Source organism: Ambystoma mexicanum, chromosome 1p (assembly GCF_040938575.1).
Source record: "Ambystoma mexicanum isolate Mex_15411 chromosome 1p, UKY_AmexF1_1, whole genome shotgun sequence".
NCBI lineage: Eukaryota > Metazoa > Chordata > Amphibia > Caudata > Ambystomatidae > Ambystoma > Ambystoma mexicanum.
This window is the reverse complement of record NC_090921.1, coordinates 802858318-802876021: the sequence shown is the minus strand read 5'-3', so window position 1 is coordinate 802876021 and position 17704 is coordinate 802858318. Positions and strand designations below refer to the sequence as shown.

The 17704-nt window shown below is 47.0% G+C and overlaps 1 protein-coding gene across 1 annotated transcript; it reads left to right on the top strand.

The window, feature by feature from the left end:
• Positions 1-5037: 5037 nt before the first annotated feature.
• CIART (circadian associated repressor of transcription) lies at positions 5038-16241 on the top strand. Its single transcript, XM_069652129.1, has 6 exons — positions 5038-5380; positions 7584-8201; positions 8369-8444; positions 13489-13567; positions 14403-14529; positions 15202-16241. The coding sequence occupies exons 1-6, from the start codon at positions 5363-5365 to the stop codon at positions 15799-15801; spliced, it is 1518 nt and encodes a 505-aa protein (XP_069508230.1). The 5' UTR covers positions 5038-5362; the 3' UTR covers positions 15802-16241.
• The last annotated feature ends 1463 nt before the right edge of the window (positions 16242-17704 follow it).

Here is a 17704-nt window from a genome sequence, read left to right as displayed (position 1 = left end):
CAAGGAGCGGTTGCACCCCCTCAGGTCAGAATAATGCCCAGACAACAAGGCACGCTGGCCCCTATGCCAGAATTTGATATGTCGGGCCCTCCGTCGATATTAGGCGCAAAGTGGCTGATTTTGGTCAAGAATATGGAAATGTATTTCAGGGCCACAGGGGAGACGGAAGATGATGCCTAGGTGGTGACACTGCTGTATGCTGCAGGTTCTGAAGTTCACTGCATCTTCGAGTGCTGAACACAACGACACAATACCAGGCCATGAAAGATGCCCTCAAAGAACATTTCCTACCCCTGGCCAACCCGGACTTCGAGCACTCTGTAATGTGTAGTGAGAAGCAGCATGAGGACAGTCGCTTCCCCCTTTGTGCGGAAGACTATGTCACCTGGCCAGCACGTGCCAATGGGAAAATGAAGAGGGGATGATCCGGAACCAGGTCATACAGGGCTGTAGCTCAGGGAAGTTACGGCGACAGGTACTGCGGAAACCGGGGCTCACGCTGACGCAGATCCTTGACATGGGCAGGTCCTATGAACTGGCCGACAGCAGCGCCACCAGGATGCACGCTGCAGTAAAATCGGTGAAGGTGGAAGAGGCATATGCCATGGGACGGGCAGCTTACACCGGCCCGTCACGCCCGAGGTGGTCCCAGGACAAGAGTGAAACACCACAGCCAGGCCCGAAGTGTGGGTACGACCTGCCACACTCCAGTGATTGCCCTGCGAAATGGAGGATGTGCAGGCGATGTGGGACTGCAGGCCATTTCGCCAGAATGTGCAAGGCTGCAAATCCAGTCGCCATCCCTAGAGGCCCAAGTAGAGCTGGCATCGTGGGGCATCGCAAACCGAGAAATGTAGCCGTGGAGGAGCAGGAGTTCCAGGAGCTGGAAATTGCAGAGGAAAAAGAGGAGGATGAAGAGGCGTTCTTCATATCCAACATTGACTCAAAAACCAAGAAGAGAAGGCAGCCTACATGCGTGGTGGACATTTGTGAGACTCTGACTCCAGTGTTAATTTACACAGGTGTATCAGTATGTGTGCTGGCGGCAAGACATTACGAGTCACTACCAGGACCACCAGCGCAGGCAGAGACCAAAGCAAAGATCCACTCGTTTGGATTTGACCATTCACATCCACTCCAAGGGGTGTTCGTAGCGCCAGTCCCTCATGCCAATAACACCATCAGGGCGAAATTCTTCGTGACTGATGTCAGCCCGCACTCGCTCCTGAGTTGCGCCACATCTGAGGCGCTGTACATTGTGCACTTTGCGCTCTCGGTGTACAAAGCGGACATCAAAGACATTATCAACAGCTTCGCAGAAATTGTTCAGGGAGTAGGGTAGCTAAAAGGGTAGCCAATCAAATTGCACATAGATGAGTCTGTGTGCCCAACAGCACTTAAGCACAGGCGCATACCTTTTCACCTACGAGTGCAAGTGGAGCGAGAACTGCAAAATCTAGTGTACTCTGACATTATTGAGAAAGTTGACAGCCCTTCCCTGTGGGTGTCCCCCATCATGGTGGCGGCCAAGCCCAAGCAGCCGTACACATTTTTTGTGGACATGAGGCTATCCAACCTCGCCATCAAAAGGGAACGCCACCTTACACCAACGCTGGACGATGTAGTAGGTGAGCTACAGGGTGCCAGGGTTTTCTCGAAGCTCGACTTGCGCTCTGGGTATCACCAACTTGAATTGCACCCGGACTCCCGGTATATAACTACGTTCACAACCCACAACGGCATGTACCAGTATAAGCGTAATCAACCTAAGTGACGACCTATTGGTGTAAGCGACATCCGAAACAGAACACGTGACCAGGCTGTAAAAGGCATTGGAAAGAATCTGTGATCTGGGTTTGACTCTACATCGCGAAAAATGTGAATTTCTGAAAGGAAGTATTGCATTTTTGGATTCATTTTCCACTCTGGCAGGATCTCACCTGACCCACAGAAGGTGAAAGACATTCAGGATGCAAGACTACTGGAAAATCCCTCTGAGGTGAGGAGTTTCCTAGGAATGGTGAACTATTGTGGAAGGTTCATCCAAAATCTGGCCTCCCTCTCGGAACCTCTCCGGGCTCTCACAAAGAAAGATACAGCCTGGACCTGGTTGACCATCGAGCAGGCAGCATTTGACACCATTAAAGCTGCCCGTATGGGAGACGAGACTATGGCTTTCTTCGACCCGGATAAAGAGTCTGAGCTGGTTGTGGTGCCAGCCCAGTGGGGTGGGAGCCGTGTTGCTACAACCAGATCTGCACGGACAAATGAAGTACTTTGCATACGCCAGCAAGGCGTTAAAAGACACTGAACAAAGATACTCCCAAATCGAAAGAGAAGTGCTGGCCATACTGTGGGGCTGTAGACATTTTCGCATTTACATTCTGGGCACCAGGCGGTCTCTGTCATCACTGACCACAAACCACTGATCCTCATTCTAATGGGGTACTCCTCCAAACCGCCACCGAGGATAGGAAGGTAGATGCTCGCCCTCATGGAATATGGGGTGAAGCTGCAATACAGCCCCGGTACACACAACCCGGCGGACTACCTATCCTGCCACCCCAGTGGCAGCGGCTCCCAGGACCAGAGGTCAGTGGGGGACTGTGAGGAGTATGTCGTAAAGTGATAGATGCGGCCATACCGATAGCCCTGACGCTAGGTGAACTGGCTGAGGCCTCACAGGCCGATGAATGCTTCCAACTGGTTCAGAATGCTGTTGACTGCGGAGACTGGAAATCTGCGCTCTCAGACATGTCCTGAAGGAATGGAGACACTCACCGCGATCTACAGTCATTGTGGCACGCCCGACACTAGTTGTCAAGATCGGATGAAGGCCTGCTACTTCGTGGGAGACAAATTGTCATACCTCAAAAGCTGATTGGGAGAGTGCTTGAACTAGCTCACAGTGGCCCCCAGGGCACCGCAAAGACCAAGGCAAGGCTGAGAACCAAGGTATGGTTTCCGGAACTAGAAGGAAGAGTCGATGAATGTTCGCCAATGCGTCTGGTGCCAAGCAGCCTCACCCATGAATAAGGAGCCGTGCATTGAATCAATGGAACGGAGCGGAAGCCCATGGAGCACAGTGCACGCCGATTTTGGATCCATGGGGAGGGGCATGTACTTTTTAGTACGAGTTGACCAGTGGTCACACTATTCAGAAGTGGAGCTAGTTCAATCAACATCAAGTGACCAGACCATACAAGCGATGGAAAAGATCTTCGCGACCCATGGACTTCCTCGGGTCATATGTTCGGACAACGGATCGCCATTTCATGGCAGGCAATTTGCGGAATTCATGGGCGACTGTGTCATCACACACAGGAAGGTGACCCCAGCCTGGCCAAGGGCATATGGAGAGGTGGAGCGCTTCATGCGGACCCTCAATAAGAAATTTTGTATCTCACAGAGTCAAAGGGGGGGAACTGAAGAGAAACCTATATCAGTTCCTTCGAGAATATCGATCAACGCCTCATCATTCTACAGGGGTAGCCCCAGCGGAGGCCCTGTTCAACAGATGCCCAAGGGGGCTGAAGCCTGAGACAGAAGGCCGATCACCAGGTGTTATTGATGACCAAAAGGCACTGGAAGACCGGCGAGTGCACAATGAGCGAGAGAACGCCAGGCGGCGTCTGAAACCCTCAGACATTGAAGTAGGAGATACTGTCCTAGTGAGGAACCAACCCCCAGAGGGGAAGCTATCCCTTAACTATGAGCCTACCCCCATGTCAAGGGGTCCATGGTGACGGCAGCAGACCAACAGGGAACGGTTACAAGAAACCATGTTTTTTCAAGAAGATTGACACCCGAGAACCCTGGCATGAGCCTGGGGGGTAGCCCTGACAAGTAACATGGTGAAGAGTGATATCCTCGCTGCAAGGGCCGGAGGTGTACGGCCATGTTCAAGGACTACATTTTGGACCGGAGTTAATGCGTACCTCTCAAGTCACATGCTTTTGGCGGGTGTCACCCGCCCTGCAAGCAGCTCTCTCACCCGCCAAGCCCCCTACCTGTCCATATAAATGAATGGGCTCTCACCCACCAAAAGCAAAATCGGGTGTTTTCACCCGCCATGGGGTGAGAAAACGTTGAGAGCTATGGTTAATGACGACCGGTAATGGATGGTAATTGCCCACGTTGGGCTGTGATACGGTCTATTGTATTATGCACCTGTTATCTATGTAACATTGACAGCAAGTTAATGTAATATGGGTATGCTGTTTTGTTATTGTTATGAAAAAGGAGGGATGTGACAGTGCGTAGGCGCGATGGCAAGGTTCTCGGTCATGTATGCGCGTTGATAAAGGGGGCGGCCCGCTGTGTGCCAGAGGGTGCCGGGAACCCATAACAAGCAGACTTGTGCCCGCGTATTTCTTCAGGTACGGGAGGTCCCAGGGGCGTATTAATATCATAACACCTCCTAAGCAGAGGCAGAAGAAAGGCTTGTAAAAGGGCGGTCCTGGCGAGGAAGCAAGCCTCATAGATACGTACTGCAACAAGGAAGAATAGAACTAGGAGTACTGAAGATTACCGGTAGGTGTCAATTCATAAAAACCCTGAGGCGTGGATGTAGCGGTGGCCCCGCTATGCCAATGTAAACCCTCCCAACCCTCATCGCAGCGCACAAAAGAAAATGCCGGGGTTAGATTTCTGCTTTTCCCATGGTACACCGCACGCCTCGGTTATTGACACTGCACGACGTGTATCCTATCCGCAGTGTGGTCTAATTAACTTTGCGTGTGTGTACCTCGTCTATGTCTACAACGCGTCGTCTCCAGTTCCAATGCGGCAGCAACTCAGGTTTACCACGTCCCAAGCCACGCGATCTACGTAATGCTGTGTAGAGTCCACATGCTTGGGCGGGGCTTCATTTGCCAGCTCTTCAGCCAATCCGCTCCCAGAGTCATCCCTATTGGTTAACTATCTATCCAGCAGACGCTATTGACGTCTGTGGTAGGGTGGGGACAGCCAACGCCTCCCTTGGTTTCAGCCAATGAGAAAATGAGCTTGGGAACGCAGGCGGAAAGGCACGTGCTGGTTGGCACGTGTAACAATGCGTGGATAGCTTTCAATGGTGTAAGGGGAGGGTGTGTGGGGCAGTCGGTGACAGTCGGAGCGCGAGCTGGCTGTGTTGAGCAGTCTCCATTTGCGGTGCGCGCAAGGACAGCCAGAAAAAGCCACAGAAGTGTAAAGGGACGCGAAGCATCCGATCATCGACACAAAGCCAACCTGATCTACCGAAGATCCCCCAGTTGTGAGGGGCGGCCAGGACAGCGAAGGACCGAGGCACCCGAAAAGCAAGAGTCACCAGAGGGTCGTCTGCCACTGGCGCGCGGGCCCTGAAGCGGGGTCAGGAGCCGCCATGACTCATTCCGTGGAGGTGAGGGGTGCTGGGCGTCTTCTGTGTGAGATTGGAGCTCTGGGAGTCACCCACCACTGCCGTAGATGCCCCTTGTGCCCTCAATGAGCCCTGTTGTAGACTCTTAGTGCTGGTTATATTCTCCCTGCAGACAGTCAGTCCTTGGGGCGCTATCCTCCCTGCTGTCTGTCGTTCCCGATTCACCCTCAGTATAGCCTACCGCTCATCTTGCAGTTTCTCCCTCCTGGGTTTACCCTTTGCACGTTCACCCAGAGCAAAATATCAGCGGTTGCACAGCTAGCCACCTTTCAAAGAGCGCTGGGTTTGCACACAAAGTCCAGGATATTTCGCCTTTGCCGACTCGGGTCCAATTGCTAGGTATATCTCGCTGGATGTTTCCAGTCCCTGGGGTCATCTTTCTGCAGCCTGTCACTGCTTCAAAATGTTTGAGGTTGCTGAAGAATAGTTTTAAAATGTGGGTTAGCCCTTTCATTTGATAAAGAGATTGGCAAACTAGCTGAAGGGGTGAAACACTGTAAACAATAGCCGTGTAGAATTACTGCTGATACAAAGGCAGCTGGTGAACTTTGTGGTAGACAGGGCTTACTTAACACGTGTGATTTTCTGCATTGAGTAAACAAGACTTAACCAACTTAACATCACCCACCCAGCACCCTCACGAGATAAAATATTAAATGTACAAGAGTATAATATTTGCATCCGCTGTGCTATCTACTACCGCACACACTACCAGAAACCCCATGGATGTGGTCCTTTGTGCAGCAAGCCATTGCTTCTTAGCTAGATTCCTGCTGTATAAATCCCATGCACCCCTCTAAATGCGAGTACTTACGCAAATTATAACAATATCTGCCAAAACGGTGCGGGCATATAGCAAAACCTTGCATGAAAGGAAAGTAACTGTATGTGATGCCAATACTTAGAAAATGGTAGGAGTAACAAGGCTTGCGATGGCAGTGGCTACTGAATGGCGTGAGTACTAGGGCATATAATGCCAACACCTGAAAATGGATGGCAATACCAGTCATATAATGCAAGTATATTGAAACATGTTCGGAATACCTAGACAATTGTGTGAGTTGCTGGAGTCTGATGGTAAAAGCTGGCAATTAGTGTGTGAACATATAAAGGATATAAGTTGCTATGCCTATATGATGGAAATAACTGTTGTATGAGTTATGTGAACATATTATGGCAAAACCTGGCAAGCAAAGGTAACCTGGGCATGCAATCACAACACAAGACAAATCGTGTTTGCACCTGGACATGTGATGTTAACAGCTACCAATATTGAATACACGTTCATTATTCATAAGGCAAAATTGCTAGCTTTGTTAATGCCTGTATTTTACCTGCACGCCCGAAAGTGTGTGATAGTATATAGCACATAAAAAGGAAATTGTGCCCAGACACCTAGGCCACCAAACAAATGCAGTTAACACGCTAAGCGAAAACCCACTTAGTCTTCCAACATTGCTCTGCTCTAAACCATTACCCTTCTATTTTTCTGACTCTCCCTTTTGCTTAAAACTTGAAAAGCAGCAACAAACATACTACCTACAAATATTGCTTTTCCCCCTACTTCTGCAAACAATTGTTTTTTTTCTGTGAAATCTCTGTTTTGGGAGCCTAATGTAAAAAGTGGGACCTTTGAATAGTTGGCAGAGGCTTGTCGGGACAAGGGGGACAATGAACGAGGACTGGCCCTCCCCGCAATAACTAGGTTGGGTATACCCCACTGTAGACTCTGTGGCGGTGGGTATCTCTTTCTTCTTACAGATATGCTGTGGAGTGTACCTGGCCAGTTGCGTCACATTTGGCCCACCAATGGCAGTGCCAAGTACTCTGGTCAACATTCCATTACGTATGTTTGTTGATTGGTGTGGGTCCGAACAAGCATGAATACGCTAGAATGTATATTGTTCCTTTCAAGCGCAGTTGTAGCTCTCAGGATTTCCTGAAGGGAACTAATGGTTTGGTGGCTCTTTGGAATTGTGTCAAATGGAACTGGAAATCAGTTTGGATTTGCCAGCAGCATCGATTTGTGTTTCCTTTCTACAGCTAAGATGCTCCGTTTGTAAGTGGGTTTAATGTCTTCAGGGATTTGTGTCTTGTATATTAAAAGCAATTGCAAATATGCTTTGAATCCTGATCTAGTGTTCATGTGGCTTACACTGTTATTCTCTCATGAATTCTGGTCCAGACTGTTTTTTCGATGGAAGATACTGAGTCCTCAGACTACCTGTCATCCTGTGATTCGGTCTATTCCTTGGACAGCCCTAGCAGTATCGATGGCGACTACGATGATGACTTTGACGTTTTCTTGTCTGACGGCTGTGAAGAGGAAGACAAAGCTGCAGCGGATCTGAAAGGAAGGCATGGAGATGATGTTGAGATGAAGGGGCTTGTGCTTTCACCGGGAGCACAACGCACCGCTTTTATGAAAGCCAATCAAAAATGCATGAGCCACAAGTACAGGACACAAAGAACTGGGCTACAACCGATAAGAGGTCTACAAATTACAAGCTCTTGCAACCGCTATCCTTTTCTGTTAGAAAATCGCACCATTCCTTCCAATCACTCCTGGGTGATCGACAAAAATGCCAATGTGTCGGACAGGAACAACATCCAAAAGCGAGAAGAAGGTGGGCTAAAGAGATCCGTGCATCATACTATGGGAAGAGATCGACCGCAGCATTCCATCATTTCTGAATCCCCAGGGACCAAGAGGCCAAAGGAGCGAGAAGAGGGCAGAGTATCTGGACTGAGCAGAAGTCACGAATCTACTAGCACAGAAGGGGACCGACTGTTTGCTGAAAAGGTTGGTTGAATTTTAATTCTGTAACTGTATCTATATTTCTCATTATAGCGCCACAGCATGTACTGCCTTTTAACGGTCACCCTTTGAGGGTTAGGAATGCATTTTTATGACCAGGACCGAAAAGTAGAGTCTAAAGTAATCTTACATTCTTGTGTTTTCCTCCACAGTGCAAAGAACTACAGGGTTTTATCCAACCACTGACGGCGCTACTCAATGGACTGAAGAGAGGTCGATTTGAGAGAGGTAACTTAATGATAATGGGTTCTACTCGTGAATGTAATTCCATACACCCGGGCATCTCTCCTTGCTCCCTATATTGTTCCCTGTCATGGAAACGGGCCTTTCTGTCGTCAGTAGCTGAAAACCACAGATGCCAAATGAGCTGCTTCTATAGTGTAGCTTCTACAGGGTGCCAAATTGACACCTTTACCTAATATCTGAATGCCCGCTGTTCTTGCCCACTGCACATTGAAAGCATGCTTACATTGCCAAAACGGGTCCAGCTGTTTAGTTTTGGTAAAATGAGCTTTGAGAACGTGCTTTGGAAGGCTGTTCCATTCCATTCTCTGCTTTACTGTGAAGGACAACACAAAATGAACCCTTCTTTGTTGGGCGTATTGTTAGAAGATATGCTTTCTCAGCTGGGTAATCATCTACTCCTTGTGTAAATACAGCTTATGCAAGGTGTGGGAATTATTGCTGATGGTTGCACGTTTGTCACTGCTGCCCTGCCCCACCCACCTCTTGTTATTAGCACAGCTGCATTCTGACACGAACATATGCTCGCACCAAAGCTTTGTTAGCCAAACCCAATCCTAACCTGTTTTAAGAATTAGATGATAATGTATCTGTAGATTTTTATGACCATACATTATGTATACAAACCGCTTGAACGCTCATTGTGTCCTATTACATTTGCGCAAGCGGCTTGCTTGCATGGCATGACTTCTTTGTGATCAAAAGTATAGCAACGGAGTCACAGAGATGACCCTTGGAACCTGATTTTTTGGCAAGTGGTAATAGCTTCCATGGCTTCCCATGCGATGGTATTGCTCCCACTTCTTTTCTTGCAGTTAAATGGTGTTGGAAATGTTGCTCTTCCTTTACATTGGCTGACTGTTGCTTTTCTGCAATGGTGGCAGCATTTCTTCACGCCAGGATTATAACACACTCCCGGTCTCGTCTTGATTTGCCCTGATTTATTTCTGGATCAGCTACCGGTGGGTCAGAAGGCGACTGCCGGACTCAACCACCATGTCCCCATTTTGCCTGTGCCTCCCCACTGCTCTGCTCACTAGAGCCTGCAGCTCTCTGGCCGGCCTCCCTTGGCCCCCTTCCTGCCCCTACCTGCAAGGCTAAAAACCTCGGGGTCATCTTCGACTCCACACTCTCCTTCTCTCCTCATATATCTGACGTCTCTAAGAAGTCACACTACCAGCTGCACCTCCTCAGAGGTATTCTTCCCTTCCTCTCCTTCCCCCAGAAGCTCACTGTCTCTCGAGCCCTGGTTCTCTCAAGGCTGGACTACTGTAACAGCCTCTATCTTAATCTGCCTGCCTCCACTCTCCGCCCTCTGCAACTTATCCAGAACAGAACTGCGAGACTTGTCCTTGGCCTCAAGCCCAGGGACCGTATCTCTCCAGGACTGAAATCTCTTCACTAGGTCCCAGTGGCCGCGAGGATCAAGTTCAAAACCCTCTGCATTGTCCACAAGGCCTTCTGGGGCCTGGGACCAAAATACCTCCAACTCTCTCTTCCTAAATATCTTCCTTCACGAGCCCTTCGCTCATCCGTCTCCAACTCCCTCATGGTCAGCCGTTTCTCGAAGCAACGAGCTGGGGGTAGATCTCTCTCCGCAGCAGGGGCCTCCCTCTGGAACAGCCTTCCTGCCTCCCTGAAACTTGAGGAGAACCATCTCCGGTTCCGGAAGCACCTCAAAACCTTCCTCTTCGCTTCTGCCTTCTCTCTCCCTCTCCCCTGCTAATCCTGCTTAACTCCCCACTGAACTCAGCTCAAACCTGCATCTGGGCCACTCTCAGCAACCTCGGTCCAGGGCCCAGCCACTCTCCACCTGCACTGCCTCCCCGGCTCCCCCTGCACTGTGGGACTGTCACTGTATCCCTACAGCCCCTTTCCCAGCACTTGCTCTGCACTTACCTCGCACTTGCCACCAGCTGGCCCTTTCTATTTATTATTTATTATTATTTTTTTTTTTTTTTACGCTACTTACCTTGTACTGCACTTCCCCCCCACCTCCTCCCCCCTGCACTTCCTCCTTTTCCCCTTACCTCTGCACTTGCGCGATCTGAATGACACCTGGCCTAGTAGGATCGTTTGTCTGTTTTCCCCTTGTTTCCCTCCCTCCCTGCCTCGTCGCGCCTTGAAACACTTGTGTATAGGCGCGTTACAAATACCATATCATATCATATATCATATCACTATAGTACTTGGCATGGCATACCAAGCCTGTATGAGCACCAGTTACACCTTTTATGTTTGGTCTCTTTCACTGAGCTCCAGAACGTTGCACGTGCTTACTTTTGCCAGGTTTTGCAAGGAGTGAAAAGGAACTCTGCAGCAGAACTTTCCCTCCCCTCACAGCCGCCCACTGAATTTAAAACCAGATTTATTTAATAAGAAACGTGGTTTTTATCTTCGTTCAGTAATCTACCCTTTTCTTCTCACTGATTGTTGTCCTAGTGTCGGGATACCCCTACTAAGCAACATTGGGCTCTATACATTTTTTTTAAATTGCATAATTCTTAGCATTTGACTCAGGAAGTTAAACTGGAAAATAGCACACCGATTTTACAAGCCTCTAACTGTATTTTAGGTGTCCTTTGTTATTCTACTCTTTTTTTTTTTTTTTGGCTCACCCTCCGCAAGTTCCATTCAAATACTTTTAGAGGATCCTGGCAACGTTCCACCACTTTCTGAATTTTCAGTTAATGGGGGCAGGGGTGAGGGATAAAAGGTGTGTCTGTGTTACAAAAGGGTTTTGCCGTATTAATGCCCCAGCTGAAATCATGTACTGTGTGATGGACGAATGACAAAAAAAGACCAGCGTTGCCCCTATTATGTGTGTAATTTCTCTTGCTCTGCAGTTTGTTCATTGATCATTTCCCTGTGCCGTGGCATGTAGTGGAAGCAAAGCAGTTCTCTTGTTACAAGTGGATGTAGGTGCACATAATAAGGAGACAAGAAGCTTTCCTCAAAGTGAAGAGCACAGATACTCTACGACCACACAATTGTTTGGTAGTCTTTGACCGACATCCGCTAGTTTCATTTTTTCACAGCTAGGATAAGGCTGACATAACATTGACACAGTTTGTCATGCTTCATACTAGTGGTGGTTGTGGTTTAACGTCCCTACTCCAGCATCCTGGTTTATATACCAGTATTGTCAATGGATAGTTGTCTGTAAATGAGGATGGATTCATGTTGCGATCAGTGAGAACATCTCTTATATCCTATTAATGGTTGATGCTAGTATGGGTATCTGTCAATCAGAATACATCTAAAAAATCTACATGAAGTGTCTGGCATTTTGTTGGGATACAATTTCATCTTAATTAGCATGCAGGTCCTCGATAAGAGAAGTTATATGGGCCATAAGAAGGGGTCACAATTCGAAACGGAAATAAAGCAGCTTTTCATAGTGCAAGGTCAATTCGTCCATCACTGTTCAATGCAGAAGTTGAATGAACCACGCTCTGCCTGCAGGACAAAGCATTCAGATGCACCATCTCAGAAGACCTTACTAGCAGGGGGTAATTTCGAAATTGGCCAATGGGAAAGAGTTTATGGATGGAGACATGTTTAAACCTGTGCAGGGATTGGGATAAGGATTTCATGAGTTATCTGGAGCTATCTTTAGGGAACGAAAAGTTAGTATATTCATTGCCACAAATGTAACTCCTATGTGAGATGCACACTTTAACCTTCTGTCCATTATATATTGCCCATTATGCTTTAAACGTATTCTGAATGCTCATGTATACTCCTTCCCAAACACACAGAGTTAATGTCGCATAAGTATGTTTTTATGCCAGCAATTGGCGTGATAAAAGTAGCTCCTGGTGCCAAGCCAACCAGGAACTAAGAACTCCACGCAGTTTTGAACCCTGCTATGTGTTTGGGTAGATTGTTTCGCAATATCCTCGACATTTGGCCATAGCAGGACTTATTCGTCAGATTGAGTTGTACGTTAAGCAATGGAGATGTGTTTACATGTATTGACTGCTGAGCTTTTATCAGCAATGTGATAGCACATCTGTTTTAGCATTCTAATCCGTGTCCCTTGAAACGTCACTTTTATAGAATAGTTTTCTTGTTGTCACTTCAGCGGGTGCCAGGTTGTCTGTGCTTGTTCTTCCCACACTGCCACCCTAACTGATTACTCAGCCCAATTGCCTGCTTGAAATTGCCTTTAGTATTTTCCGAGTCCTCCCGTTACCATGGAAGGGAATCCTCCACAATGCTAATTGTCAGAACTTTGCCACTGTGCTTGGGGAAAAAAATGAAGTAATTGAGAATCACTGCAGCTGTTTGAGGCTTACATCACAGACAGTTTGTAGGGTGGTTGTTTCAGCGGATGTGAGTCGTATGTTCTGTTTGGCTAATTTGTAGCATGCACTCTGCCAAATCCAAAGCTGCTTCAGCTGTTTACAAGAGTCGGGTCTGTCTTGTGGAGATATGCAGTGCTGCCAGGTCATCTGCACAAGGGAATTGTAGGCAGGACAGGTCACAAGAATATTTTCAAAAGGAAGAAGGCACATGTACTTAATATTGACATTACTCCATTTCCTGTGGTGGTGTTACAGGTAAGTAACCATTTTTACCATGTTTGCACATGGCAGTTTTGAAAAAGAGATTTTATGAGCAGCAGCTAAAAGAGGGTTCTGGTTATTAGATATCACCAAATGAAGCAGGAGTTACCTATACGGAATGAGGAGCCAGTACATCATATGCGGCAAATCTACGTGCGATATGAGATGCAAACTATAACTTTTTCTGTTATGCATGGCCCATTTATGCTTTACCCGTCTTCTAAATGGAGCCTAATGCTCGTTTCTAGACCTGTCCAAACATGCATATCACATAGGTATGCTTGTATGGCACCAGTTAGCTGCTGGTGGCAATTTAACCAGGCTCTTTTTAAGAGCAAACGTATAGCATGATTTGAAAACTGATTTTTAGTTCAGGTAGACAACCTAAATTCTCGTTTTGTAAACACGTGTATCATGCTTTCACACATCTCATGGTTTCCTTCTCTTTGATTTTACAGGGTTAAGTAGCTTTCAGCAGAGTGTGGCCATGGACCGGATTCAGAGGATTGTTGGAGTGCTACAAAAGCCAGAAATGGGGTAAGAATATATGATATGAGATAGCATTTATATCGCGCCTATACACAAGTGTTTCAATGCGCGACAAGGCAAGTGGGGGAAACAGAGTGCGACAAGGTAAGGGGGGAAACAGAGGGAGGACAAAAAACAACGATTTTACTAGGCCTAGTGACATTCAGATTGTGCAAGTCCTGGGGAACGGGGAGGAGAGAAGTGCTGGGGGGGGGTGATTGTCATTCATAATGTTAGAAGTACTGTTTTCTACAGGCCAGTCAATAACCATGAAGGACAGCGGCAGAGTGCTCTCTGGATAGTGCATACACAGCCTTTTTGTCAAAATGTCATCCACTACCCAGAGACCCTCTACTTGTTAAGCATTGTTGGTCAAATCTGAACTGGGAGGATTGCAGTATTGCAGCCTAAGCAACAACTGCTCTTTTTGATAACATCGCCAAGTAAATACATGGGGGTTAGCATTTAATTTAAGGCAAGTGTAGAACAGAGGTCTGCAACCTATGACTCCAGATGGTTTGACTACACCTCCCAGGATCCCTCACAATAGACTATACTGGATAGGACTGCAGGTTGCAGACCTCGTGCCTACAATAAGGGGAAGATCTGACGAATCATTTGAATGACTGAGGAAAATGTCCATAGGAATATTGACTAAGCTTGCTATTTAAGATTAAGAAAGGTGCATTTGTGTATTCACTTTCGCTTTTGTGCAAGACTATCATCCAACAGTGACTTTGATGTTGGGCTTGTTAAGCAGTGAGTGTGTTCTAAAGATTCGACATGATTCTTTTGTTTGAAAAGCTGATGTTGTTGGTTCTATACGTCCTTTTTGTGTTTGCAGTGAGAGGTACCTAGGAACCCTGCTAAAGGTGGAGATGATGTTGAAAGTCTGGTTCCCACATGTGGTAAAGAGCAGCTCTTCCTCTCCCGACTATGCCGACAATGAACCGCAATACAAACAGTCAATGGTATGTGGATTTTCTAGCTTTTTGTTGTTAGGTGTTTAACAAAAGTTTGATTTTGGGGCTTTCAGGGGGCTCCCGTTCCTTCACATGTTGCTCTTGCATTCCATCCCCTTTCCGACATGCTTATGGGGATGTCGTCCTCGGGAAACGATCTGTAGTACAATGTAAAGTTCAGTATTCTGACTGTTGTTCATGAATGGATAAAACCAAGATTATAAAGGAAAACAAGAAGCGGGATAAAGATATAGAGGGCGGCCTTGTTTAATGCCTGGCACTATTACAGTATCCTTTTACAGGACCCTGGAAGGGGTTACATGGCTGCCAGAACCGAATCCACCAAATCAATCAGGGGCTGCTGTGGCAACGATGTGGAAATTAAGGGGCACAAATGAGCGGACATTTCCCCTCACTGAATTATAGTCTTTATTCTTATCAACGAGTATTAACAAATGCTGTTCATAGTTCTATAACAAAACCTTTTCGTATAAATAATAAGCTGTTTGCTTTAATGAAATGATATACCTTATAACTTCAGTGTCCCCTTGTTTCTCTATACAAACGTGTTAAACGTGTTTTGACTGCGTGCTTGCGGCAATAAAAAAGGGCTGGTACTCGTGCCCTATCCTGTGTGTGAAGTCTTGTTCTAATCATTTTTCTTGCTCTGTTTTTAACCAGCATGAGAACAGAAACTACTCCGAGAGGAAGAGCACCTCCAAACCCCAGTCAAAGCGGTTTGCCCACCCCAAAAGCATGCATAGTCGGAGCCCCAGAAAATCGCCAGATGGGACACCCCCTCCCAAATGCGAAGCTACGAAGAGGGAGAGTACACCCTTGTGCGCCGATTTGCCGGTCATGAATTTAGCGTGGATGCAAACATCGCCAATCCCAAACCCCCCTCACAGTCAAGCAGAACTTGGGCGTTTGAACCCTCCTATTGGTCAAAACGTGTTTGTACCAAACCTGAACAATTGTGGTTTGATACTGTTCCTTCAAGATCATTCCATGACCCCACCAACTTACCCTCGTTGCGCCTCTTTGTCACCATTGAACAGTCCCATGTCCTGCCACCTGAAAGAACCCTCTGTCCAGACGGGAGATCCTCCGCGAAGTCTGAGTGCACCGAGTGCTGGATCTGAGGACAGTGACAAGTGCTTGGAACTTGATAGAGACCACTCCACAGCACAGTCTCCTTTGACAGCAAACACCAAGAGCCCTTGGACTTGGAATTTAGGGACTGAGTTGAAGCGCAAAGACCACTTGCTTTTTTCAACTTGAACTCCACAAGGCCACCTTGAAATGTAAATTCATTGTTTCTCTTGTGCACCTTTCTTCTTAATGAAAACATTGTATTGACTAAGAACCAAGCGCAGACCTAGCTCTTGTGTGGAATGGGCTTGTGCGGCCGGGATTGATTTCCTCCACTCTGACTAGTGGATACACTGGTGGATCTGCAGTGTGTTGTGGTGCTACTGGCTGTCTGTCGCGATGGCACTGGGATGTTTTCCATGATCACTATGTGAAATGCTGCTGCAGGCCCATCTTGTGTTGAGCAGGTGCTGCATGGTTATTCGTCTTGGGGCACAGAACTCACCCGAACAGTGCCCATGGGTACAGCATGCGACTTCATATGCTAATACATTTCCTCTCACTAAGGAAATGTCAACCGAGTTGGCAGCCCTTTGGCTCGATAATAAAGTATATGCTGTGAAATGTAATTGTGCTGGCTCGAATTTCTAACTGATAAGGATGTTGGACCCACAGGGTTTTGATTGGGACTTGTCACACAAGGCCCTTTTCTGCAACCTCAGAAGCCCACAAAATTGTGCTCGCATTTAAAAAAAAAACATAGTATAGATTTTAATGGCAATTTGCACCTCAAGAAAATGCTTATGTATTCATGATTGTATGGTGCTGTTATACCCGAGTGTCGTTGGAATATGTGTTGCAAATGAGATGGTCACAGCTATTCACAGACCTAAACATATTCTAAGAAATGGGGAGACACTTGGTGCAAGAGTAGGTTGTACACTTTGCCATTAGTACTTTTATGCACAGGTCAGTATTGGATACCTTGAGGTAACAATTTTACAAAAGGTGCTTGAACGAGCTGGCTTACCGCTTGCAGAGTAAGTGTGTGGAACTGGCCATACATGGGTACTTTGTTCTCCTGTTCAACCTATGCATAAAGCACTGCTTGAAAAGTGCAGCATTCAGTGTGTTCTCTAGCTGCCCCATCACGTGGAAGGCTGTGGAGTAGGGATAGTGCATTAATAGTGCACAGTTCATATCTACTGCCGCCCTTGGCACACTTTGCTCTAATCTCGTAGTACCTAAAAGTTGAAAGTAAGTTGTGATTTATGTCCCTGGGCATCTAACCTCCTCCCGCCTGAGCGCCCTTCCTTGTCTTCACCCAACCTCCCCACCTTAATCCTGTATTCTGCTGCTTTGAGGATGGGCTGCAGGGTGTAGAAACGTGTCTGTCCACGTGCGAAACGCTTAATTAAAATAGATGGGAGGGAATGGATGCCCTTCACGATGGCACGCGATTACTGCAACACCAAAGCTCCTAGCATAAAGGATGGCCATTGTATACGCGTAGCAATGCAATACTGCTTCCTTAACCCTGTCCTATGTCCTGTCCCCTTCCCGCGCGGTACGTTTGGAAGGTCTTCCCGGTAAGTGGACATCTCAAGCGTATGGCGAAAAGGGGACTATATAGATTAGTAGCACAGTATTCACTGCAGTGAGTGACTATGTCAACAGGCAGTTATTTCCCCAGTAAAAGAGGAATGCTAAGTGTAAAGTTTATATCTAAGAAACGTGTGGCAATAATGCTGAGTGAGGCATATAACATGTATAACTATCACCAACATGTTTAATAATAACCATATTGCCCAGAATGTGGCACGTCTCATTCCTTTGAGCCCACAGCGGTCTAACCTCGAAACTGGCCCGGCCCCTGCACCACAAAATTGCACTAAGTGTGATACGCTGCGGTTTTCAGGAACCATTTTAAAAACACGCGTAAAGGTTACATCGAAATACACCAAACATTATTTCGGTTTTATTTGTCCTTTTTCTATCTTCATAAAAAAGACAATGGAGAGGATGATACTATACGATCCTGATGTTTAACATTTTGTGTTGCTGAAGACCCTGAGTTGGATGCTTTTGGTGG